Source organism: Mytilus edulis, chromosome 10 (assembly GCF_963676685.1).
Source record: "Mytilus edulis chromosome 10, xbMytEdul2.2, whole genome shotgun sequence".
Lineage (NCBI taxonomy): Eukaryota > Metazoa > Mollusca > Bivalvia > Mytilida > Mytilidae > Mytilus > Mytilus edulis.
The window spans coordinates 21,162,626-21,188,398 of record NC_092353.1 but is presented as its reverse complement, the minus strand read 5'-3'; the positions used below and the strand labels follow the sequence as shown (position 1 = coordinate 21,188,398).

Sequence of the window (25,773 nt, the reverse complement as noted above, 5' to 3'; positions counted from 1 at the left end):
ATTTGCACCCTAACCCTTACACACGGGGCACTCATAAAATCAGTATACGTAATTATTATAATTTATAAAAGTAACATATATACAGCATGCGGACTAATCCATCACCATGTAAACGAAGTTAACTTTATATATTACACAGTCCAATCGTCCATAGCCGGTTCACTAAATTCATATCTCCATATCACATAGGCCAAACAATTGTACATTTATAACACTCCTGCCCTCGCATTAGCGTTTACTGTTCAAACACTATCCTTGTTATCTTAAAATCTAAAAACTTTCCATTGTTCATTTTGCAAGCAATTGTTCCATATATAACACGCAAATAACGTACTTAAAATCTAAAATCACTTGATATCTTACAAGCCTTGGATACGAGTTTTCAGTTCAAACACTATCCATCTCATAATATTGCAGAATAAGAATCACTATATAAATCCTGACATAATCCAGTAAAATGCAAATCAAATGCATATATGTATATCGAAATGTTATCTAATATCTGAGACTTCTATAACACATATGTGTTATAGTAGTCTCAGCTAATATGTATTATACTTTGGTTTTCCTTTATACCGCCTTTACTGAGAACATGTACTGAGTACGTTGTTGTTTACGTTTATATTTGCTCGTTTATTCTAGGCTATATCAAAGATCTTCTTTACGTCAAAAGGGGAGGCAATTTCACAAAACAACGTCCAGAAAATTTACTTTTGGAAAAACTTTTATTTCTTGTATGTACTCTACACCGTAGTAAAACAACTGCCACTCCCCCTTTAATTGTGACTGAATAACTACAAACTTTATGTAGAACACAACTGAAAAAATATATAGATCTTATTCTACACCCTAAGACTTGTTTCTGACCCCGCGGGAAATAATTTATCGAGCCTGTTCGATCCCAAAACACACTCGCACTCTACATGTTGAGCCCACACGTTCGACCTCACGCCCAAGGCATACCGCACTTTTTTTTTAATATGAGGCAGGCATTACCTGTAAATGGGGACGAAGTCTGTATGAATTATTTTTTTGTAACTTATCATCGTGTAATGTGTTTTCGTACTAATAACAATTTTCACTGCTTACGGTTTTTACTGTTGAGTTTTTATTTAGGTGTATACTCAGATTTAAAAAGCATGTCCTGTAGATTGATTTTAGGTATCTAGTTTTTTTGTCAATGATTTCTACGATTTTTTACTGTTTCCGATTACTTTGCGATTTTTGTATGTCAAAAAAACGGCGTCATATGTTTTTGTATGAAATAAAAATTGGATCAGTACACGGACAGGAAATGACTACAAAATCCGGAAATAAATTTTTTCTAAAGTCGTGGTTCTGGTGATCGCTTGAATCATAAAAAAAGTTATTAAATACTTTTCAGTACTAAAAATTACTAGTAAATAGTGTAAGGTTGGTGTTTCGTGTGATGAAATTTTTAGATTTTGATTAATTTTCAGATTGGCACCTGGTTTGTACAAAATACATTATTTTTTCTAAAATAAAATGCAGTTTTCAAAATTTATGATTAAATATAAAAAGTTAAGACTGTTTTCATCTTCATGTATCAAGGATGTATAAAAAAAAATTGTCAATGAAATATTGAATAGTTGGATTTTGAACAACCATTTTATATAAGAACCCTGCTAATTTTAACTCGATGGTTTGTAATTAAAACGGCCAAAAAAACACATGACAGTCATATGTCTTGAAGATCCGGTGTCTGACTTGCAAAAAACATATCTGGACTTTATTTTAACCCTTCAGAATTTTTTTCCACAACTATTCTAGTGATGCGTATTTTTGACATTAAATAAAAATGGCTAAATAGGTCAGTTTTATTTAATTTGTTCTAACGTCTTTAAAAAGCGACGTTGAATATGTTTTAAATATATCAAGTTGTAGTGGTGTTGTTGTTCTAAATATAGAAACAGAAAAACATGCCACAATGTACGCGTATGCAGTCGAAACCGACGAAATGTGGTTGATACGAAAACATATGACATATGAAAACATATGACACGACGATAAATATTTGTTTAAAAAAAAGAAACGGAAATACCGTAACGTTTCCGATTTTGGTTCTGTTGTTAGGGATTTAGTTGTGACGTTATTTAAATTATGACGTCATATGCAATGTAAAACAAAGAAACGCTATCATCAGGTAACGTTTTTTCATATCAAGGAATTATTAAAAATGAAATTGGTATTGCGCGTTCCTTCCTATTTTATACTAGACTGATAAATATATATTTTACTCAAAGTTTCATACAAATGAGACCGGAAAAAGGAAGTACATTGAACATTTCTGCGCAGGTCCGGGATTTCAAAACACGACAAAAAAAATTGAACGATTTTGAGTTCATTAGTACAATGAAAAATTCGGGAAATTTTCCTGTATTTTTTTTTTATTGAATTTTCTACTGTTATTTGGGACTCCGTCCCCATATTATTCACAGACTGGTTGAATTGATAGATGTTTTTAGTTGCATAATTTTACAAAAATAGTTTTAGTGGAAATCTTGTGCTCCTCAAAATCCATGATATCTCGGCCTATAACAAAATCGGACTAAAACAAACTCGGCCTATAACATATTATAAATCGGCCTCCCAAAATCGGACTATAACAAACTTGGACTACTAGAAGAATATAAGTATAATCACAATGGCCGCCATGTTCGATGTACACACTAAATTTAAAATGATCTTTATGAACTTATCTGCTTTCTGTAAATCATTTTTGTTGAGCCTGCAACTTTTGTTGCAGAAAGCTCGACATAGGGATAGTGATCCGGCGGCGGCGGCGGTGTTAGCTCACTTCTTAAATGCTATATATTTTAGAAGGTGGAAGACCTGGATGCTTCATATTTTGTATATAGATGCCTCATGTTACGAAGTTTCCGTCAGTCACATGTCCATTGTCCTTGACCTCATTTTCATGGTTCAGTGACCACTTGAAAAAAAAGTTCAGATTTTTTGTAATGTTAAATTCTCTCTTACTGTAAGTAAAAGGATAACTATATTTAGTATGTGCGTACCTTGCAAGGTCCTCATGCCCATCAGACAGTTTTCAGTTGACCTCGACCTCATTTCATGGATCAGTGAACAAGGTTAAGTTTTGGTGGTCAAGTCCATATCTCAGATACTATAAGCAATAGGTCTAGTATATTCGGTGTATGGAAGGACTGTAAGGTGTACATGTCTAACTGGCAGGTGTCATTTGACCTTGACCTCATTTTCATGGTTCAGTGGTTATAGTTAAGTTTTTGTGTTTTGGTCTGTTTTTCTCATACTTTATGCAATAGGTTTACTATATTTGTTGTATGGAATGATTGTAAGGTGTACATGTCTAGCGGGCAGATGTCATCTGACCTTGACCTCATTTTCATGGTTCAGTGGTTATAGTTAAGTTTTTGTGTTTTGGTCTGTTTTTCTCATACTTTATGCAATAGGTTTACTATATTTGTTGTATGGAATGATTGTAAGGTGTACATGTCTAGCGGGCAGATGTCATCTGACCTTGACCTCATTTTCATGGTTCAGTGGTCAAAGTTAAGTTTTTGAGTTTTGGTCTTTTTATCTAATACTATACAGAGGTCTCGCTAGCCCAAAATAGAAGGGCGCTGCGCCCTGGGTGCCCTCAGCCGCGCCCTGGGTGCCTTCATCCGCGCCCTTCTGCCCTGACGTCTTTTCCCAAAATTCTCTTGTGTCGTTTTGGTAAAACTGCCTTTTGTTTCATGATTTCTGATCTCCAAGTTAATTACATATATATGACACCTATGTGATTGCCCCCAGGTTAATCATGTCATTGCAATCAATTACAATGATAAAGACTTCAAAGGTGTTAATATCTAGGTAATTTAATTTGGACAATGTATCTTTTTGTCATACATTTGATGAATGTGTCAGCGAGTGTGTTTAGCTTGGGTCGGCATTTTCGATTTCCAAGTCACAATGGAAGAGTGTATAAATGAAGACTTTCATGACTTTAGAATTGAATTTAAGTCATCAAAATAAAACTATGCCTTCACAGAAATGCCTTCCATCTCAACTTGTTAGCGACAAGCACAGTTTTTAATTAACGCAAACGTGTTGGAAATTAATTTTGGAGTTACTTCCCCTGTTTTAGCTTTTTACAAATTTGTGCTCTAAAAATATTATCTAGTATCAAAAAAAGGAATAAAGAACCAATTGAATATATAATAACATAATAATGTTACCTTAAGGATATTAACTGTCTTTGAACATATTAAAAAAAATATATTGCAATTTCTGTTTGATAATTATACTTTTAGCAATCCATGTTCTAAACATTGATAAATTAGTAATACACAATAACAGATTCATATTAGATGTAAAAAGCTGAAATGCCTTTTCTTATCATAAAAAGTGCCCTGCCCTCCACTGGCACCCTGCCCCTTTTGATTTCTAGCTAGAGCACTGCTATATGTCATAGGTCAACTATATTTGGTGTCTGGAAATATTTTATGATCTATATGTCAGTCGTGCAGGTTTTATTTGACCTTGACCTGGTTTTCACGGTTCATTGATCAGTGTTAAGTTTTTGTTTTTTGGTCTATTTTCTTAAACTGTAAGCAATAGGTCAACTATATTTGGTGTATGGAAGCATTGTTAGCTGTACATGTCTGCCTAGTATATGGTTCAACTGACCTTGATCAACATAATATCAATGATTAGTAAAGAAGGCGAGACATTTCAGCGTGTGCACTCTTGTTAAGTTATAAAATACATCGATATTATATTATTATTTTATAATCAATGTTTAAAAGTCACCAACATGTGTTAATATTAAAATTTCAAGTGCTATTCGGTCATTTCAAGTGTTATTCGGATAATAACCGTGTTATTCTGTCATTCGTGTTACCCTACAAGTACATCCTTGTACATGATGTTCTTGATGAAAATATATGAATACCACAAAATACAAACTAAGCATGATGTTGTTTAGTCCAAATAATTATGACGTCTTGAAGATATTTTTTTTCTTTGACTCCTTACATTGATGTTAGGCGTCAAAGAAAAAAAATATAATAGCCTTTCAAGACGTCATAATTATTTGGACTAGCTAGACGTTGTTGTGTTGTCTGTTGTAACGTGTAAAAACTGAATTCGTTTAAATGTTAGTCTTTTACTTGATGTTTGTAAATTGTTGATTTTAATAAACAACATACATTTTACATGATATATCAGCAATTTCAGTAATGATATTTTTATTGTCTCTATTAAATTTCAATAAAATTCTGATTGATACTTAACTTTTGATTTTTAGGGTGGCAGTATGGAGGATATAGGTTTTGAAGAACAGTTAAAACAAGAAGAAATACAGAAACTAAAGGAAGAAGAGAGCAGAGATAAAACATACAAAGACAAAGATGGAACAGAGTACGAATGGGATGAGGCCAAAAAAGCATGGTTCCCTAAAGTAATCATTTTGTATAATAAATGCATTGTAGATTTATATTTTCCATAGAACATGTGTATATAATTACATTACATGTATGTTTCACTATAATACGTTATTCTGATTGGCTAACTGCACATCACATGTTATTCCTTAAGCAATTGCATTACTCAATAAAACTTTTCATTCATGATAACACGAGGTCCCACAATAAAGTGCACAGGTGAATTAAATAAAAAATTGATAAAATTCATGTTTTCATGATCCTAGCTAAAAAATGTAATTACCGATATAAGTATTGAATGCTTCTTTTTGTAACTTCATAGGGTTGTAACAGCGTTGACCGTGCGCACATTTTTAGAATGTAGCGCTTCTGTGCTTCATACAAAATGTACTTCGGTCAACGCTTTTACACCCCAATGAAGTTACAAAAAGAAGCATTCAATTCTTAAGTACTTTTAATATTTTTTTGAGTTTTATCAAGTATGAGAGAATGGACAAGTACATTTTGTAAGGAAAGCAGCCCAACACTAAAAATATGCTTTTGGTCAATACCTTTAAGGTCATATGAAACAAGTTTCTTGATATCAAAATGTTACAGGAATTATTGCACCAATGCATGTATTTATATATTAGACTAAGTCGTCTATGCATAATTTGTTTACAATCATTACAAATCCTCCATAACATACATGTACTATTGACAAAAAATATTTTAATCAATTTTCCTTTCTACTGTAAATTCAGAAATTATTGTGTGTATTAATTATTGCGATTTTAGACTAAATGAAATTTTAATTTTTGGGATATTGAAAAAAAATCCTGTTTAAATTATATGAAAAATTTCAAAATGCAAGTTTAAATTATTGCGATTATAACTCTGTCGCATTTTTCTGAATTATAAAAATATCACAATAATTTCTGAATTGACAGTAATTAACAACAGCGTTTTATTATCAACATGATCAAAGTTTACTAAACATAACCTTAAGCAATCAACACAGACTCATGGAGCAGGATTTGTCAGGTGTTTACAATGTATTTTAAAATATCATTAGAGAAATTGTATATTCTAAATGTAATTAGTTGTTTAAATGCAGCAGAACATTTTGGTAGCATGTGCTTTCAAATTCAGCAATTTGGTGTAAAATAATCATTTGTTTTAAAATCATGTTGTAAATTAGCTTTCTGAACATTCTAATAATCAAAGTTGATATCGTTTGAGGTTTCTGTTCATGTACCTTTTCTAGTTATGACAACAACAATTTTGATTTATTTTACAGATAAGTGAGGATTTTATTGCCCAGTATCAGATGACTTATGGTGCTCATTCAGCAGATCCACAAAATGGAGATCAACAAAGTGCAGACCAAAATCAGGAAGAAGACGGTGATGAGTCTGAAGATAAAGGGGCTCCAAGCTTAGAAGGTTTAGATGTCAATAGTGAAGAATATGCCAAACGATATCATGAATATTACGCTTACTACTATGGGGAAGATTACGCTAATTATTATAGCTATTACAACCAAGAAGAGGTGCAAGGTGAAGTTCAGGCAGAAGTTCAAGGTGAAAGTGAAAGTCAGGATGGTAATCAAAAAGGAAAGAAAAGAAAAAAGAAAGGAGAAAAACCTGATCCTCCACCAAAACGTGAAGAAGGTACCTATAATTGATAATTGAACAAAAATATTATGGTGAAATTTTTAACCATACACTGATTATTAACCAGCCAATCATACAATGACAAAAAAAGTCAAGGCTGGCCATCCATCTTGTTTGTTTAAGTTATGGTTGTAATGATAGCTTGATATACTCTAAACAATTTTTGGGAGAATAATCTAGTACAATTTTTTTTCTCGTGTGCAAGTTAAATTCTCAAAATTTACAATTACCAAAACTTATAAATAGATGTCATTGAAAAGAAAAAAAACAGTAACTTACTGAAGGTTATTGGCCCTATATAACTTGAAAATTATTAAATAAAACAGTCTATTGTTAGCCTTTACCTCACATATTTCTAACTTAAAACTTTTGTTCATACGGTATAACATGTTACTTTTTGGTGGAGATGTTTTTGTTACAAGTATGTGATCAAGAAATTTTTTCTAGGCAAAAAAACTAACAATATTTTGTACATTGTATGTATACATGTTCAAAAATATTTGCAATTTGAAAATAGTGATTATTCTTACACATAAAATACGTTGAACTTCCATATTAGCATTGCATTGGCCAATGTTCTCATGCAGTTTCAATCCAAAGTAAGATTTAGGCAACCATTCATGGATTTGATTTTTAATGCAACAAACCAACAATAACAAAATAGGAAATTTCAAATAATCTATTATTTCATTGTAGGCTGGTTTGAGGTTGAGGAAGATAAGAACACTAATGTTTATGTATCAGGATTGCCTTCAGACGTAACAGAGGAGGAATTTAAAACTTTGATGAATAGATGTGGACTAGTGATGTTTGACCCAGTTATGAAGCAACCCAAACTCAAACTCTACCTCAATGAGCATGGTAATCCTAAAGGGGATGGCAGATGTTGTTATATAAAGGTACCAGTATTTTACAGTCAAGTAATGTTAAAACAATGAATTATGGGTAAAAAAATATCAGCACAAATGTATTTTCAAAATCCCTTTCAAGTATTGTTTATTGACATGATATTTAAAGATAGAACATGTAAAAACAATTTTGTAAATTCAGTAATTATTGCAATATTCTTATTATTGTGAAAAATGTGACAGGGTTTGTAATCACAATAATTAAAACTCTCATATCACATTTTTACAAATTTTATCAATATCGCAAATATTAGAATCACATGTTAGTTTAAAATAACCAAATCACAGAAATGCATGCAGTAATTTCTGAATTTACAGTATTGTAATTTTTTTTTTGAATTGCAAATTAAAAAAATAAAATCCTTATATATAAATATGTTTCATCTTTTATAGTCAATGATTATGTAATACCTCTTGAAATATGTGTACCAATCACATTAGCCTAAAATTTCCATTACATCTATCAAATATCTGACTTCTTTGTATTACACACCATTTGTATTTTGTGTTGACAGACAGAGTCAGTAGAGTTAGCCCTGAAGTTTTTAGATGGATCTGACGTAAGAGGTAGTACTATCCATGTAGAGAGGGCACAGTTTGCTCTCAAAGGACAGTTTGATCCTACTAAAAAGAAGAAAAAGCTGTCAAACAAACAGAAAAGAAAATTCCTGGAAAAGCAGAAAAAGTATTTATATTTATCTTATGTCCTAAATATAAGTTAGAAATAGGATTATGTTTATTTTGTTAAGGACTTATTTAAGTATTATTTTTTTTAGCATTCACTTGGAGAACTGTATTCACAGTGAAGTATGACTTGTTCTTTTTTCATGTCACATTTGTTTTCAACACTATAAAGTTTATGCTTTTTTTTGTTGGTAAGTTAACCATATATTTGTTGGATTTTTATAATTTTTCCTAAAATTTTTAGAAGATTTAATTCCAAATTATTTCTGTAAATTAAAAAAAATAATTTATGAAGAATTTCAATGAAACAATGTTATTAAACTCAATACGTAACCATATCATGTACACAAATAAGAGAAGCTATACAACTTATACAGTAAGAGTTGTCTTCCTTACAATAGGTTTCTTTTGATTATCAAGAAAAATAAATAGATTCAGGCAGTTTCAATTTTCTCTCAGACCCCCAACTTAACTTTCATAACTAGTTTGACATTTATGCAAATGTAGGGCATAGATTATGAGTAAATGGGTCATGTAGTGAATATCCATAAAGTGATGTGATTTGCTTTCTCAAGTTTCAGAATATACACTTTTAGAAATTTTCGCTGCAACTATACATTAAAGACTTTGTTCCATCAATTGTAGTTTATTTTTAAATATTTAGAATATAAGTACTCTTGTGAGATTTAAAATAAATATTGCAGTAATTCCTAATAATTTAATTCTTAGACTGTTTGACTGGAGACCTGAAAAGAAGTTAGAACCTGCTACAAGACCTAAGAATGAAAAAGTAGTTGTATTAAAGAATATGTTTAGTCCAAAAGAATTTGAGGTTAGTGACATATATTATATCATGAGTTTTCTAAAACCTATGGCAAAACAGAATTTTTGAAAATATGAATTTGTATTGCATGAAATTCCATTTTCTATCATTTTGTAAATTTTTTTTTAAAGTAAACAAATTCTCAATTTTGTTATTCTTCAAATGTAACCTTATAGGAAAGTCTTATCATTTGTTGATTTCAAGGTGATTGGTAGCCAAATAAATAGATTATACAGCAATTTTTCTACAGAAATATTTTGTAGAACAATCAATCACTGAAATTACAGATTGCCTATGGTTTCATGGAATCTTATCTTGGTGGAGGGGGAGGGGGGATTTAATCACCTTGTTAGTTTGTCCATCGATACATCTGACAAATATTTTCACCACACTATTCATTATCATAGGAACTATTAAACAGATTGACTTTATATTTGGTCAGCAGGTTAACAGAGGAATAAGGAACTGGGAGAAATTTTTAGATCTGTCATATACAACTTCCTGATGCCAATACTCTGAATTTTTCAATATGTTGAATACACTTTTGTTTTTGTCACACATTTTGGTCAGAAATTCTAAGCAGAACGGCTTCATTTTTGGTCAGCACTTCAACAGAGATGAGTTGTTATGTATGTGCACTTTTTGGATCTGTCAGATAGTTGCTTCATGTTTTCTTGTACTTTGAATTACAAATATGTAGTGCTGAATGTGACAACACATTCTTTCTTGTTTAGATTAATCAATTAAAAATTATGTACTATAAGAACTACTATCTGGTCCCTAAAAATTGAAAAAAAATTATGAAATAAGTATTGGTATTAAAATTTAAACATCATTATTTTACTTTCAAATATACAAAGAGGCAATACATATCACTGTATCAACAGTTTATTTAACCTTTTAATTAAAAATAGATGCAATTATCTCCCCTTCTCCACTGAAATTGAAAACAGAACATTTTCACATATGAAGAGTCCATCACACTTCAATGAATGTATAACTCACCAGAATTACGGAAAAATATTAAAATGTCTATGTGCATATTCTATGATACCAGTGAAATGTTTCAAAGAAATTCATAACTAGATAAAATTAGAAACTGAGTTGTAAAAAGAACATGATTTATTAAAATTTGTGTATAAAAGACAACAGTGTCTTTATATTTTTTAAATGTTTTAAAGTAAATATAAGAACCACAGTACTATTAAAGAGAGAGACTGCTGAACATGGACTGTTACTTCTACACATGAATCAGTTTAGAACTACACATTAATATTATTTTGTTCAGCTGTCATGCAATTTTACATTATTAATTTTGTTGATTGAACTATTGATTGGTTGTCATATATAAAACATGGCAAGTAGACTTCAGTTTATGTGTAACATAATTTTATCATAAACTTCCTAAAACTCTCATCATGATATTTCTTGCTTTCTCTTTTAAAGCTCCCTTAAAAAAAATTGGAGCATAAAGCAATCTCTTTGTTCATCTTCCTCTCTGTATCTGAAACAAATGGTTTAAAAAAATGTGAGTACAAATATAAGTGGGTCAAAGGTGAAGGTTACTATTTTTATACTGTCCCTGCCGTAGTGAAGGGTCTTTAAGTTTTTCTCTTGTCTCTCAGAAAGGAGTAGGTCTGGTAAGGGCTGATTTTGGCCTCAAATTTCAGGTTCATCGAAGAAAGATGTTGGACACTTTTTAAACACTTAAGTGTCTATTTCAATTGATTCACTTTTCAGATGTTTTTTGTCAAAAATGAAAGTGGCCGCATCCGTGTTCATCCTCAACCTTTATATATGTTATGTATTATCATCAAATACAACTTACGGTACATTTCAATATCATGAATGAACACGAATGCAGCCACTTTCATTTAAGACCGAAACCGTCTAAAATTTAACTAAAAAGCTAAAATTGTGAAGATTTCAGTAATTTAGCATGACTTAATGATGCTAGTACCCGATATATGTGCATTGTATTGTCAAAAACAGCCCATATTTATGTAGCAGAAGCATTCTACTTTCCAGTAAATAGCTTAAATATTACATTTTCACAATTTTGTAAAACTGCTATATTTTGGGGCCAAAAAGGGGTCTTACTGAACCTACTCCTTTATGTTATTTTGTATGTCCCAAAATTGGTTTCTGTTTTCTAACTTTAGTTTGCCACAACCAAATGTTATGAAACTTATACACAATGCTTATTACTTTAAAATACAGATAAATTTAAATTTTGATGGCATCACTTTCACTGTTCTTGAGTTATGCCCCTTTACTCATGGAAATATTCAGCCTGTTCTCTAACTTTAGTTTGCCTGAACCAAATGTTCTGAAACTTATGCACAATGCTTATTACCACAAAACACAGATCAAGTTTGAATTTTGATGGGGTCACTTTTATTGTTCTAGAGTAATGCCCCTTTACAAATTGAAAAAAATGCTGAATTTGTCGTTTCTGTTCTCTAACTTGAGTTTGCCTCAACCAAATTTTATAAAACTTATACATGATGCTTATTACCACAAAATTCAGATCAAGTACTAATTTGAGTAGGGTCACTTTTACTGTCCTTGAGTTATGTTCCTTTATAATGTTATATGCAAGTGGGGACAGTGGACACATATGTGACCCATAAAAACATTCCCCATTCATTTATAGAAATTATGTTGGTTATGGTGATACTAGAAATATCTCTTCTTGCAAGAAATAGATAACAGGCCACAACCATAAGAGAATACATGTTTATCTGTTCCTAAGATTGATGCCCAGATACCAAATGAAGTAGATGTTAGCACCTATGGTTCACCATACAGACTTCAGCAGTGAGCAAAACCCTATGGCAAAGTAAACTATAAAAAGGCTGCAAATTGACAAATGTAAAACAATTTAACAAGAAACTTATTGGCCTGATTTATGTATAAAACTATAGATGAAAAACCAATATGATATATGGTACAGCAACAAGGTAATTTTGACAGTATTTTACTGTTTTAGCAAAAACTCAAATGTTTGTTCTTTGTATCCTTCTTCTTACCATCAAATATTTAACGTAAATTATCCTTCATCCCTTTAATACAGGTCACATGATTACCTAGGTTGTATTTCACATGTGAATTACAAAGATGTCTATTGAATATGCAGAAAAAAATAAATTTCATATATTCAACAGTTTGAGCTATCAACTGGCTATTTGAAAATTATCAGGGATGTTCCAATTTTTGTCCACGAATAAAAATAAAAAATGTTTTCAAATTTTTCCTTATATTTAATGAATTTAAAACATGAACTTACCGTAATTTCAAAATAATAATTATCAGCTACTAAATGCCTTAACGAATTAATATTAGTTAGATGATACCCTGTAAAAAGACAAAAGTATTATAAGTGAAATGATTCTTATAAATTATATGATTTAAGTAGTGATTCTTAACCATTTATTATATCAATGATAAATGTGTTCCCATTATAAATTTTTTGATAACTTCTGAAAATCAAAACCTGCTGCAAATTATACACAAATTGTGCAACCAAATATATATCTTTGTGTGATAGAAGTTTAAGGAAGGTGAATTTTTATCTATACTCCTGTAAATTAGGACTAGGACTCTAGGTTATACATGTAGTAGGTGTTTATTAGATCTTCACTTTAGTAAATTAAAGGACGCCTCCATATGCGGGAATTTCGCGATGCATTGAAGACCTGTTGGTGACCTTCTGCTGTTGTCTGTTCTATGGTCGGGTTGTTGTCTCTTTGACACATTCCCATTTTCCATTCTAAATTTTAAGACTAGGACTTTAGGTTATAGTAGGTGTTTATTGGATCTTCACTCCAGTAAGCTAGGACTAGGACTTTAGGTTATAGTAGGTGTTTATTGGGCACTCCTGGTTCTATATCAACTAAATATACAGGAATTGTTATGAATCTGTGTTAATAAGACATTTCTAATGTCTCTCAAAGATAGGAATTCCAAAAATACTGCCAATGTTGTACCATCAGATTCCAGTTTAGAGTGTTTTAAGTGTACGTGAAGTATCACTTGACACTGAAGTTGTTTTATGAACAATATTTGACTACTGTTACCCATTGGATAATTAGAAATGTCTTGTCAATAAACTATTGAGACATACACAAGTACTTCAGGTATCAGATACCCTTGCATTAATTAACATACACAATCATTGTTAAGAATCAGAAGTGGTCTATTGGCACATACTGAAATGAATTATTTTTGCAGAGGTAACATTTCTTGAAATGAAGGACAAAGGCTGATTCTTAGATTTTATTCTTTTTTCTCCCCCAATCTGTTGTACGTAAAAAAAAAAAAATATGAGGGATTTTTGTTGTTGTTGAAAATACTGAAAATACACCCTCAAGAAACTATTTCCATTTTACAGGATTTAGCAGCAAAACTGGAGAGAATCACAAGGCAAATAGAAGCTTTTTTTTGTCTGATTCAGTTATTTTTGAACTTATAATTTATGTCCAGATCAAGTATTTCATAAACACTTCAGATTATATTGGTCTGGGTAGAAAACCATACTTGTGAGGCCATAAAAAGTGTTTATACATGTTTAAACATTTTGGTTGTCATTACCTCCACTAATGAAATAAGACTTAACTTGCAACATTAAAATTGTACTAAATTCTAATATACATGGCAAATTTTACTTTTATTTTATGTTAAAAGGAGTATCTTTTAAACTGTTATGATAAAAATATTGTAGCAAAAGATGTTTTACCTCATAAAAGAATTAATAAAAAACATAATAAATCTGAACAGAAAAAATATTTTATGTAGTGCAATTTTGTAATGAAAAATGCAACTTCTACAAGAATTCTTTTTGTCATTTTTTATATGTTAGTGTAATGGGTCTGCTAGAGGCTTAGTGATGTTTTAATAATATAAACTACTAGCATTGGAATTTGTACATGATGTAGTTGATGTAGTTTGTTTGTATACGTAATGTATGGTATGTCTACGGTACATATTTTATATCATATTTTACATGATTCCACGTGTCCAACACGGTCCCTTGCTGTCTGTAATTGCCATCAACAAATGGTAGAGACTTTGAAAAACAAATTGTGATATGTTTTCTTACATTTTTTCTCTGATGTTTTAATTACATAATTTATGAAATAAACATGCTGTACTGACATTATTTAATGTTTATATTATGATATGGAAGATAATTTCAGTCTAAACAGCCTTCTACTGTGATAGAAAAAAACAATATAAAAATGTTTATAAAAAAAAAACCCAAAAAAATTGGAGAGTGGAAACCTAATTACAATATCCAATTATTTAAAAAATGAAGATATGAATGTGTTCTGAAGTTTTTATATGTACAGGTTCAAGAGAAATATTTGACAAAACAGAATTCACAATATTTCAAAACAATTCGACCAGATAAAAAGACTCTGGAATCTTTAAGGCCAAAATAATCATTTTATTATAATGTTTATCAAACAAGAAGGTTCTTATGTTATTATGAATAAATTATGCACTAAAATAGAAAAGTCTGTGAAACATTTGAGGCCAAATTACATTACAATGTCTCTAGGAAATATTATACACTATTGTACTGATATTTATAGCTAATGAGCTTACTTTTTCTTACATATTGAAAGTAATTTAAAGTAATTTAAAACCAATTTGTTTGGTAGGAACATTTTGATATCAAATATAAAGAACCCTTAAGTTAACTAATTTGTCATTTGTGAAGAAAGTAATTACACTTGATTTAAGTGTTTATACAAGCTGTATGCTATTGCAAGATTAGTTTAAAAGGAAGTTTTCATAACTTTATTATATACATATTACTGCATAATATAAAAATTTGACCTGTTTTTTGTCTGGATATTGTGAAAGAGTTGTTTATTCGTCCTTTTTCATGTTGTGACTTTTCTCAGACTCTTAGAAGATAAATTAAATTACGAAAAATTGTGGAAAAGGTCAATACTTGGTCTACGTTTTGGTGAGAAATTTTGAAATAAGTACGAGAAAATGCATTCAAGAAAGAAAAATATAACATTTTCAATAACTGTTTTATTAAAATATATAATTTCATAAATCCGAATCATATGCATTTGATTTTATTTTTTGAAATTTTTTAGACCTATTTTGAAGAAAACCTTTTAGAAGTGAATTTTTTGTAGTCATTTTACATTCAGGACACCGTTAAAATCCTTTTGATCTTCAATAAACGCATACATTTATGCATATTTTATTTAATCTGAACCCTCTATACAAATTGCAGTTGCACAGTTAGCTCATGATGAGTTGCATTTTGAAAGAGAAATTGACATTCTTATAACTAATTAAGTAAATGGATAAAACTATATTTCGAATATATAGAAGAATTTTTATCTTTCTTGATCTTAATGGATGATCAGTAGGGAATACACATTTTCTGCTGAGATTTATAGCTTTATTAAACTACAAAGAACTGCTTATGTAATCTTATTGTAAAACAACAAACAGAGATGTAAATTTCCTAGAGAAAGTCAAGATATATTGTAAAATGGAAGAATTCTATGTACTTTTATTTTTAGTTGTTATTATTGGCTACCTGAAGACATTTAACTACTAAAAATTTAGATTATTCAGATTTCAAATTTTAAGACTTTGATAGAGATGCATGTTGTACAAGCATATAAATTACAGCAGCTTTAAGTCTCTTCCATTGATATTTGTTGTATTATTCTTTCATCCCAAAGGCTGTTTTCTGCTCTTTGGACGGGTTGTTGTCATTTTGACAAATTCTGAATTTCCACTCTCAATTTAAAGCCAATTAAATTTAAAATCATTTTAATGTCAGGTCAAGTCATAGTCGAGATAATTAGTCCAGGTCACCTAATGCCATTATTTCTATAAACACTAAATAGATTAAATAGATTTAGCAACACATATTTTTTCTGCCATTCAAGAAGTTGAACATTTTCAAAAATTTTTGAAAACGGCTTTTGTTTTGTTACAGATAAAGTCATCATGGATACCAGACTTAAGATTGTGTTAGCCAGATGCACCCTATGATACAATAGACTCATCAGTGATGTTCAAATAAAATAAGTTAAAAGGCCAAGTTTTAGCATTGATTCTGTTGACCTTTAAGTCATATGAAACAAGTGACCGGTGAAAAATAATGTCATTCCAATTCTTGTACCAATGCATACAAACATCATAAACTTAGTCTTCTGTGCAGGATTTTCGTATAATCGTCAATTTTTTTTTCAATTGGTCAGTGTTGTTGTGAAAATATGGCAGGTAATTAAAGTTCGTGTTTTGGAGCCGAAGTGTTTTGGAGGAAGCAATTAACATAAAGCAAACTTCTTCTAAATATGAACAAATTAAAGAATTTTCTTCAGAAAAAAGTATATGTACATATGTTTTATAATGAAAACTATCCATTGAGTTATAAAAAAACATATGCATTATTTTTTTTAATTTGAGGTTTCTTATGACTTTAAGTGGATGACTAACATTGTCAGTGAAACAATAAATAGAATCTTTTTTATTTGAAAAAAAAATAAATTATTCTTTAAAAAAGGGTCTGATTATATTTGTGTATTCAAAGGTTTTCTAGACTGGACTAGTCTACAACAAAAGAACTTAATTATCCTAGTGATATCTAGAGATGCTCTAGCTAATACCTCAATAATACTTCAAGTCTATAAATAGAAAATGGGCATGAATCAGCAATTTCTTGTTTAGACATAATTGAAGACTTATTTACTGTATAACATATACATGTACCCCTAACATAAGAACATTTTTGTTTTATTTCAGGTTGATCCTTTGCTAATCAATGAACTGAGAGACGATACAAGAACAGAATGCTCCAAGTTAGGGGAGGTGAAAAATATCAGGCTTTATGATGTAAGTTTGAAATCAGGATGGTTTTCTTTTTAGTAATACTTATATATATATGTATACTTTCAAATTTTTGGAATCCAAAATATACAAGTAAATGAATTGTGCGATTAACAGATAGATTTGACTGAAGAAAATTAGATAATAATATATACAATGACATTTCCTAGGATAGAAATATATTAGAAATGTTATTTTATTAAATAGTTTTTTATGGTTTTAATACTTTAAACTGTACATGAACATTTACACAATATTTGCTACTGGACATTACACAACCAACAATCAATGAATCAGATATATAGAGGGAAACATTTATTTGACAAAATCTGTATACAAGCCTGAAGGAAATTAGATATTTAAATTTCTTTTTACTCATGCAAATAAATATTGTGTACATGATCAGGATGATTCTTCCTCTATCTGTCAAATAAGATGAATCTGTATTTTTTTTAACACAGGCTGTGGTTTTTAATTTATTATTTGCAAATAATCTGTTTTTATACTAATGTAGCAATGTTCTGTTTTAGTTTTCCAGATAGAATTTCTTTCCCTGATATTTAACTATTTTTATGCCCCATTTATGGGCATTATGTTTTTCAGTCTGTGCGTCCTTCTATTCGTATGTCTGTCCAGCTTCAGGTTAAAATTAATGATGAACATAGTTTTTGATGAAGTTGAAGTCCAATCAACTTGAAACTTAGTACAATGTTCCTTATGATATAATTTCTAATTTTTATGCAAAATTAGAGTTTTACCCTTATTTAACTGTCCACTGAACATCGAAAATGATAGTGCTAGTGGGGCATCTGTGTACTATTGACACATGCTTGTTCCAGTTGCTTTTCATTGGCAATGTGAAAGTACTTTCCTCCTATGGGAAACAACTTGTAGGTATGGATCTTTAATTACAGGCTAATTATGGAATTGGCAAATACACTATTACAGCAGTTATTTAAATGTTTTACTGATTTAGGAGCAATTAATAACTTTTGGTATTTTTCCAATACAAAGTAATAAAAGCAATTTTAGACGTGTAAAAAAAAAATGTTTGTTCTTGTATTAAGATGTACACAGCTTGAATCTGGTAGTTAACAGTACTAGATTAGTTAAAACCTTTTGATCACTAGCATTTACTTATAAATTCATCAGTAAAAAAAGAGAATGGATATTGTCTAAGAGATACATGATGTACAGAAATAATAGTTAGATAACTCTGCTGGAGTATTGAGTCAATTATTAATTAGTAAAGTAGAGAATGAATAGTGTGACAAAGATAAAAAAAAAAAAAAGAAATGATACTTTTGAATGACTATTACATATTGATCAAATAATACTGATGGGTTTTATTAATTTGTATGTCTAAAGATATGAGTTGAGTTGGATAGAAAATGTAGATAAATATCAATACATCTGTTATCCTATTTTGGATTGAAAAATCTCTATGCAAAGTCTACGAAGTCTAATTAAAGAACCCTACAAAACAGACCAAAATTCATCATTTATTTATTACATATTTGAATTTTCCAAAACCAATCCAAGTCTTATACATGGACATGTATGTGCACATGCATAATGTCTTATACATGGACATGTATGTGCACATGCATAATGTCTTATACATGTACATGTATGTGCACGTGCATAATGTCTTATACATGGATATGTATGTGCACGTGCATAATGTCTTATACATGTATATGTATGTGCACGTGCATAATGTCTTATACATGTATATGTATGTGCCAAGCATAATGTCTTATACATGTATATGTATGTACACGTGCATAATGTCTTATACATGTATATGTATGTACACGTGCCTAATGTCTTATACATGTATATGTATGTGCACGTGCCTAATGTCTTATACATGTATATGTATGTGCACGTGCCTAATGTCTTATACATGTATATGTATGTGCACGTGCCTAATGTCTTATACATGTATATGTATGTGCACGTGCCTAATGTCTTATACATGTATATGTATGTGCACGTGCCTAATGTCTTATACATGTATATGTATGTGCACGTGCCTAATGTCTTATACATGTATATGTATGTGCACGTGCCTAATGTCTTATACATGTATATGTATGTGCACATGCCTAATGTCTTATACATGTATATGTATGTGCACATGCGCACATGCATAATGTCTTATACATGTATATGTATGTGCACATGCATTATGTTGATTTTTAACTGATGGAGCTGATATGTTGACAAAACAGTATAAAAAGTATGTTGCTGTAAATACAATAGAAATGATATGTTATAAATTTGTTCTTTTAGAACCATCCCGATGGAGTTATAACTGTCACAATGAAAACACCATGTGAAGCTGATGAAGTAATAAAACTACTCAATGGTCGATGGTTTGCCAAGAAAAAAATCACAGCAGAAGCTTGGGATGGAAAAACTAAATATGACATTGAGGAATCAGAAGCTGAAAGGGACGAAAGACTGAAAAAATGGGGAGAATTCTTAGAAAAGGACGAACAGTCTCAAAGTAGCAATAATATAACAAATACAAGTGCTGAAAGTGCTGAAAGTAAAGCTCCTGTAGATAGTAGTCAGGAAATACAAACCTCACAAGATAGTCTCACCTCAATAGCTGATGTAGAAAAGGGAGATAATTCCAGTCTAACCTCAATAGCTGAAGTAGACAAGGGAGATAATTCCACTCTCACCTCAGTAGCTGAAGTAGACAAGGGAAATAACTCTAGCAATGTTGTGACATCTGATAAAATCTCATCTGTTTCTGAACAAGATAAAATTAGCTGAATTGAAATTGATATCCTGAAACGATATTTACTATAGAAATGGATAACTATACTATCTGGATATAGTATATGTATATAGATACATGTTGTATCAACTTACTAAGTTTTAAACTGTTCCAGGTTGTTCCATGTTTAGGAGAGTAGTATATATAGACATAAGCTTAACTTGGTTATTTTTCATTTTCAGAAATAAATTAAAAAAACATCTCTTTTTAGTAAAGATTTTTCAAAGTTGATGATATAATTTTTACTGAATAGTCAGTTTTAAAAATTGAACTAGTTTTTACCTACTCTAGAAATTTCAGAAGTTAGTTATTGCACAAATCTTCATAAGACTACATCACTACGACAGTATTGTTGTTTATATTTGGTTGCCATGTTATTATGTTTTTCATTAGTATGAAAAGGGTGAATAGAGGCTTTTTCTCTTTAGTTAAATGAACATTGATTAGGTATGCTTGTCTTGAGTGTGAGAAGTCAGAGGTCTTAACTCCAGCTAGGTCGAACCAAAGGCTTTAAATTAGGATATATGTTGCTTCTCTGCTAAGCATGTGGCATTAAGCCTTAGGAGTATAAGCAAAGACTGAATGGCTCAGAGACAAAATAATGTGTCTGAATAAGTCAAACTGAAACAGATAACACCATATCCAAAATAAAAACAGATGAAAAACAAACAATTGTCTACTAAGCGCTACAAAGAGAACTAAAGATAGAGAATTGCTACCCCCTGCCCCCCAAAAAAGCTTGAAATAAAATGAACTATGGTTTTCTAGATTTTGACTGCTTAAAGAACAGTTGAAATAATTGTATATACAGAAGCTAAAATCAAAGTTCATAATTATGATAAATTATTTGTTATTTCATTTTTCCAATGCCTATATTGTTTCACATTCAGGTTCTTAGTGACACATGTCTGAAGTCTAGCTTTTCTTGATAGAGATAATCTGTGAAAATGTAACTTGAAGCAGAAGTGTCTTCTGAGAATGGCTGGTTAAAGAATAGACTCTTCTTTGAATCCTAGTTGTTCAGTATCTTTTGTACAGTCAAGTATGAGTTGAGTAACTGCTAGCTTATTGTTAAACAGTAGTCTCCATGTTCCAAGAGGAGAGAGTTTTCTGTCACAAATTGTTTTATAGGAGTGAAGTATTCTTTTCTCTCATTACCAAGAGCAGAACACGTTGTTAGGACATGCAAGATATCCTCTATTTCCCTGTGGTACAGCAAGCAAATAGGGTCAATTGTATATTGGCTGAACTTGTGTTTGTCTGCCTGCACCATGTATGTCCCGGTGAGCATCCTTACTTCAGTGTTGGCTTTTCTGATGTCTATTACATTTTGACCTACTGAGTGGCATTGAAACAGTATTTGTGGTTTCTGCATTTCCAAAGTTGAGGTTCAGAAAGAGATGACAATTGATGAGCTTCATCTTTAATATTAGGAGTCCAAAATGTTGAGATTTCTGTTTTTACTCATTTCTTCCAGGAGAATTTTGATGGAATAGCAGTGTTTTTGCCTAGAATGTCTGGTAGGTTGTATTTTGATAGTAATAAGGCAGTTTGATAGAAGAAGCTTTTGTTGTTGTCATCATAAGTTCACTGCGATTTATCAGTAGATGAATATTATTATGATGTTGATTTCAACACCTTCCAATGATATTTAGCATTATTTGCAGTTCTGATGGGTTGAAGCTTACCAGTGCAATGTTATCAGTACAGGTAGGCATTTCACAGTATATGTTTCCAAGACTAAATCCTATTGCGTTTTTCTCTAATTAAATTCTACTAACAGATCCTCTACAAATATCTTATATTTATGGGTTGACAATATTCCATCCTGCCTGACTCCTTGAAATATATTGAAGCTATCACTAAGTTCTAGCCACTTGACTTTGGTGGTAAGGCCAGAGTATAGATTTTTAATAAGAAGCCACAGATCTGGGTGAATATTCCAATCTAGTAATTATCTTGAAGCAAAAGAGCCTGGACTGCTATCTTACTATCTTTCCTATATACCTAAATAAATAGTGTAATATTTAGGTATATAGGATATTTATTTTACTGAGACAAGTGCCTGTGCTTTAAAGTTGTTATTTGACGCTCAATCATGTAAACTTTTGATGTAAGAGCAAATAATTGTGCAATGGAGTTCGACTATAGAGAGTCATGTCCTCGTGCCTGCTGATCCGACCAGCATGTATGTATATCTGTCAGATTAAATTCACAGCACTTGCAAATGTCCGCACTGGATATGTTATAATTGCCACTGAACATTTAGTTAAAAGAGTATCAATCACACACAATGTTAGAAATAAAGAATATAGCAATCCTTGTTTTCAATTATTTCATAAAAACGTTTCGGTCAATGACCATACATATCGTGTCAGTGTTCACTCTTTTTTTATGTACACCTGTAATTTTGAGGTGAACTAGAATATGCAGTAGTTTATTGTTTTTATTATTGCACCAGAAGTTTGTCTTTAAAAAAAACCCATTTAATACGCGTATTGTCCAATTACTAAAACGGTCTGGTACACAGACACAATGCGATATCTACACATATTACAGTAACTTACATTAGTTTCTCTCCCTTTCTTGTCATATTTTATTGTCAATGATTAAACCAACAAGTAACACATAATAGATATGAATTTTGAATTTGCATGTAATCCTCAACTTCCTGCATGTGTTCTGCTTCATCTTGGTTAGTCTATTGTTTCTTTTTGTCATTGCACTATCTGCATTCCAATAGCTTATTGTTAGCCAAAGTTAGCCAACACTCGCATGTTTTCAAGGAAACAGGAAGTATTAACTTTATCTTGGCACAATTATTAGCTAAGACTATACATAGAACGAAAAATGTGTTGCTATATTTCAGTGTTATGTTTTTTTCAGCAACTGTTTGTGTTGTAGTTTACCTGACAAGAAGGTGAATTGTTGTGGTATAAGGGTTTTTACATGTTTATTTTGATTTGTTTTCTGCCTCAGTTTCTGTGTGCTGATTACTATCCGCCGTCTTATTATACTTAACATTACATCAAAGACAGGGGATGTTTGTATCCATAATTTTACCCCTCAGGCTCAGAAAAAAATGTCATATACCTTAATATAACATTAAGGTATAAATTGGGAAAAAAATTCTTGAGACAAGTGCCTGTGTTTTCCCCAAAAATAATTTGAATCTACACTACAGTTTTCATCTAATTTATAACAGTTCTTGCATGCATGGTCTTATGTTCAAATATCGTAAATTATTGGACAGTACGGAAAAAAATTGTCATTTTTTTTATCACCAGCCCAGTAATCAAAACGTATATGTTAACATGAAATATCATTGATAAATTATGAATAAACTTAATTAACAATACTATGAATTTTTCTAAATACTTTAGGATTTTCTATCACTGGAATAGATTACCATAGCTGTATTTGGCAAAACCTTTCTGAAATTTGGTCCTTCATGCTCTTCAAATTCGTTCTTCACTTGGTATTAGAGAAAAAAAATAAACTTGGTAATAACTAGGCCTTTAGTTTCAAATTTAAGTTTAAATGGGTAGCCTAATTATACTATGTTTCACAGAAAAGATGAGAGCATTTGTAATATATGATTTCCTGTAAAAGTCAGAGGTTCGTGTTGGCCGGTTGGTCTGGATAGGTCAAGAAATAAAATTTCGAAAAATATCTCTGAAAATAGCAGTTAGAGCAGTTAGACTTATTATAATTTTTGTTGGGTTTTAATTTTAAAGTTCATTCTTTTTCATAAAAAATATATAAGAAATAAAACAAATGAAATAAAATTTATTTGTTGAATCTTTTCGTTGTATTCTTTGATATCAGTATTAATTTTAGAAATTTAATTTATGTTTTTTGCTTATAATCAGATGTTTGACTTGTAATAATTCTTTTCGTTTCTTGATATTTTGTTGCAAAAATATGTCGGTTTATCTAATTAGTTTTGAAACTTGGAAATACAACGCCTTCAGAAACCCCAAACTCTGTCATTTGTTTTCAATGATTATTCCTTAACCAATTTCGTAATAATAACATAGAATGTTAAAAACATTGCGCGTACGACTTTGTTTTTACTTCACGCGTAAATATTGAAAAATACGAGTATAATTCGCAAAGAAAACAAAAGAGTGATACTTAATACTATGCTTGTTGACTCTACCAATATGCTTGAAGAGGTTTAGCAATTGAATTCATTATTTTGTCATGTAATCGTGTATCTAATATGTTTGAAGATAATCAATTCTGATAAACCTTGATCCTCGACTGCTGTATTTCATACTCAAAAGCTAATCTACGACCTGTGTATCTATTTTACATCTGTATTTGCTTTAGAACAATTAAAGACACCTTCTAGTGCAGCGATGGTGTAGAGCGAAAGGGGATTTTAAACCAAATGTTACGCAGTACAAGCCTGAAAAGACTATTATATAATGTTTGTTCTGTAATAAATACAAGACATTTTTTTTCAAGCACAAGTTTTAGTTTTCAAAAGTGTTGCATGGTAAATATTTGGTTGCAAATTAAAATAGTTTCAGAATTCCTTGATTGATAGATTTAAATGAATTACCATTTACTGTCTAAAAAATAAAGATTTTCATCGCTCACTTAAAGTCTGAGTACATGCTAGTTTAGGGCCACAGAAGACCGCACCTTTACCTATAATGGTTTACTTTTATAAATTGTGACTTGGATGGAGAGTTATCTCATTGGCACTCACACCACATCCTATATCTATAGGGTGTCTTATACACACAGAACAATGTGAAAAGAAGATAATTTCTATCAGTTCAGTATCGCTAAACTTTCCCTTGAGGACCATTTGACTCGGTGCGTTACTAAAGACCTAATGCATTCAATCAAGCATTGAAGTATCCTATTATGTAATACATGTACTTCCATGAATCAAGTTAGTGGACTATATCTGACATGTCCCAATGGGATGGACATATTTCGGAATAATCACGTTGTTTTGTTTTAACATCAAATAGTGTCAGGGAGATGTTCTGTTTGACATTGTTGTCAGTAAGTTAGACAAATATACAACAAAAATAAACGCACTTTATGTTATTCGGAAATTATATATACATTATTATTTAAAAAAACCATATTATTAGCTTTGAAAAAGGCGGGAGTTCAGCTATTTTCGAAAACTGAGCTCGTATGATACTGCTGAATGGTTCAGTGGTCAGTATAAATGATTTTGCAACATTTTTTTTTAAATACGTGTACATACAATAGAAAAATACGTAGATGTTGTACAAATGATATAATAAAATGTTGTTTTGAACTTTAAGTTGATACACATTAGAAAAACACTAAAATCCTGACTTACACAATAAGCTGTCATTCGAAGCATTCAAATTAAGGCAGAAAGACGTTATCATGATGATATTGGTTTGTAATAAATTTAAGTCCTAATCTTTAAAGAAATATGCTTGTCATTTATGTGGCCCTTTTTATCTTGCTGTTCGGTTTGACCCAAGGCTCCGTGTTGAAGACCGTACTTTGAGGCCGTTAGTTTTCTCGTTTGAATTGTTTTACAAATAAAATTTTACCATTTCGGGGTCTTTTATAGCTGACTATGTGGTATGGGTTTTGCTCATTGTTG

General features: G+C 30.8%; 1 protein-coding gene across 2 annotated transcripts; it reads left to right on the top strand.

The window, feature by feature from the left end:
- The first annotated feature begins 665 nt into the window (after window positions 1-665).
- Window positions 666-20,450, top strand: LOC139490611 (17S U2 SnRNP complex component HTATSF1-like). Of its 2 annotated transcripts, XM_071277502.1 has the most exons (9): window positions 666-734; window positions 5,291-5,443; window positions 6,706-7,078; window positions 7,778-7,980; window positions 8,505-8,674; window positions 9,403-9,505; window positions 17,285-17,374; window positions 19,667-20,022; window positions 20,065-20,295. In XM_071277502.1, the coding sequence occupies exons 2-9, from the start codon at window positions 5,300-5,302 to the stop codon at window positions 20,156-20,158; spliced, it is 1,533 nt and encodes a 510-aa protein (XP_071133603.1). In that variant the 5' UTR covers window positions 666-734; window positions 5,291-5,299; the 3' UTR covers window positions 20,159-20,295. The 2 variants fall into 2 exon arrangements, with proteins under 2 accessions (XP_071133603.1, XP_071133602.1); XM_071277501.1 differs by having other exon boundaries at window positions 19,667-20,450.
- The last annotated feature ends 5,323 nt before the right edge of the window (window positions 20,451-25,773 follow it).

Coding starts and splice junctions, on each gene's coding strand:
- LOC139490611 (XM_071277501.1), top strand. CDS start 5,300: ATGGAGGATATAGGTTTTGAAGAACAGTTAAAACAAGAAGAAATACAG. Junction 7,981..8,504: donor GCAGATGTTGTTATATAAAG/GTACCAGTATTT, acceptor TTGTGTTGACAG/ACAGAGTCAGTAGAGTTAGC. Junction 17,375..19,666: donor AAAATATCAGGCTTTATGAT/GTAAGTTTGAAA, acceptor TTGTTCTTTTAG/AACCATCCCGATGGAGTTAT.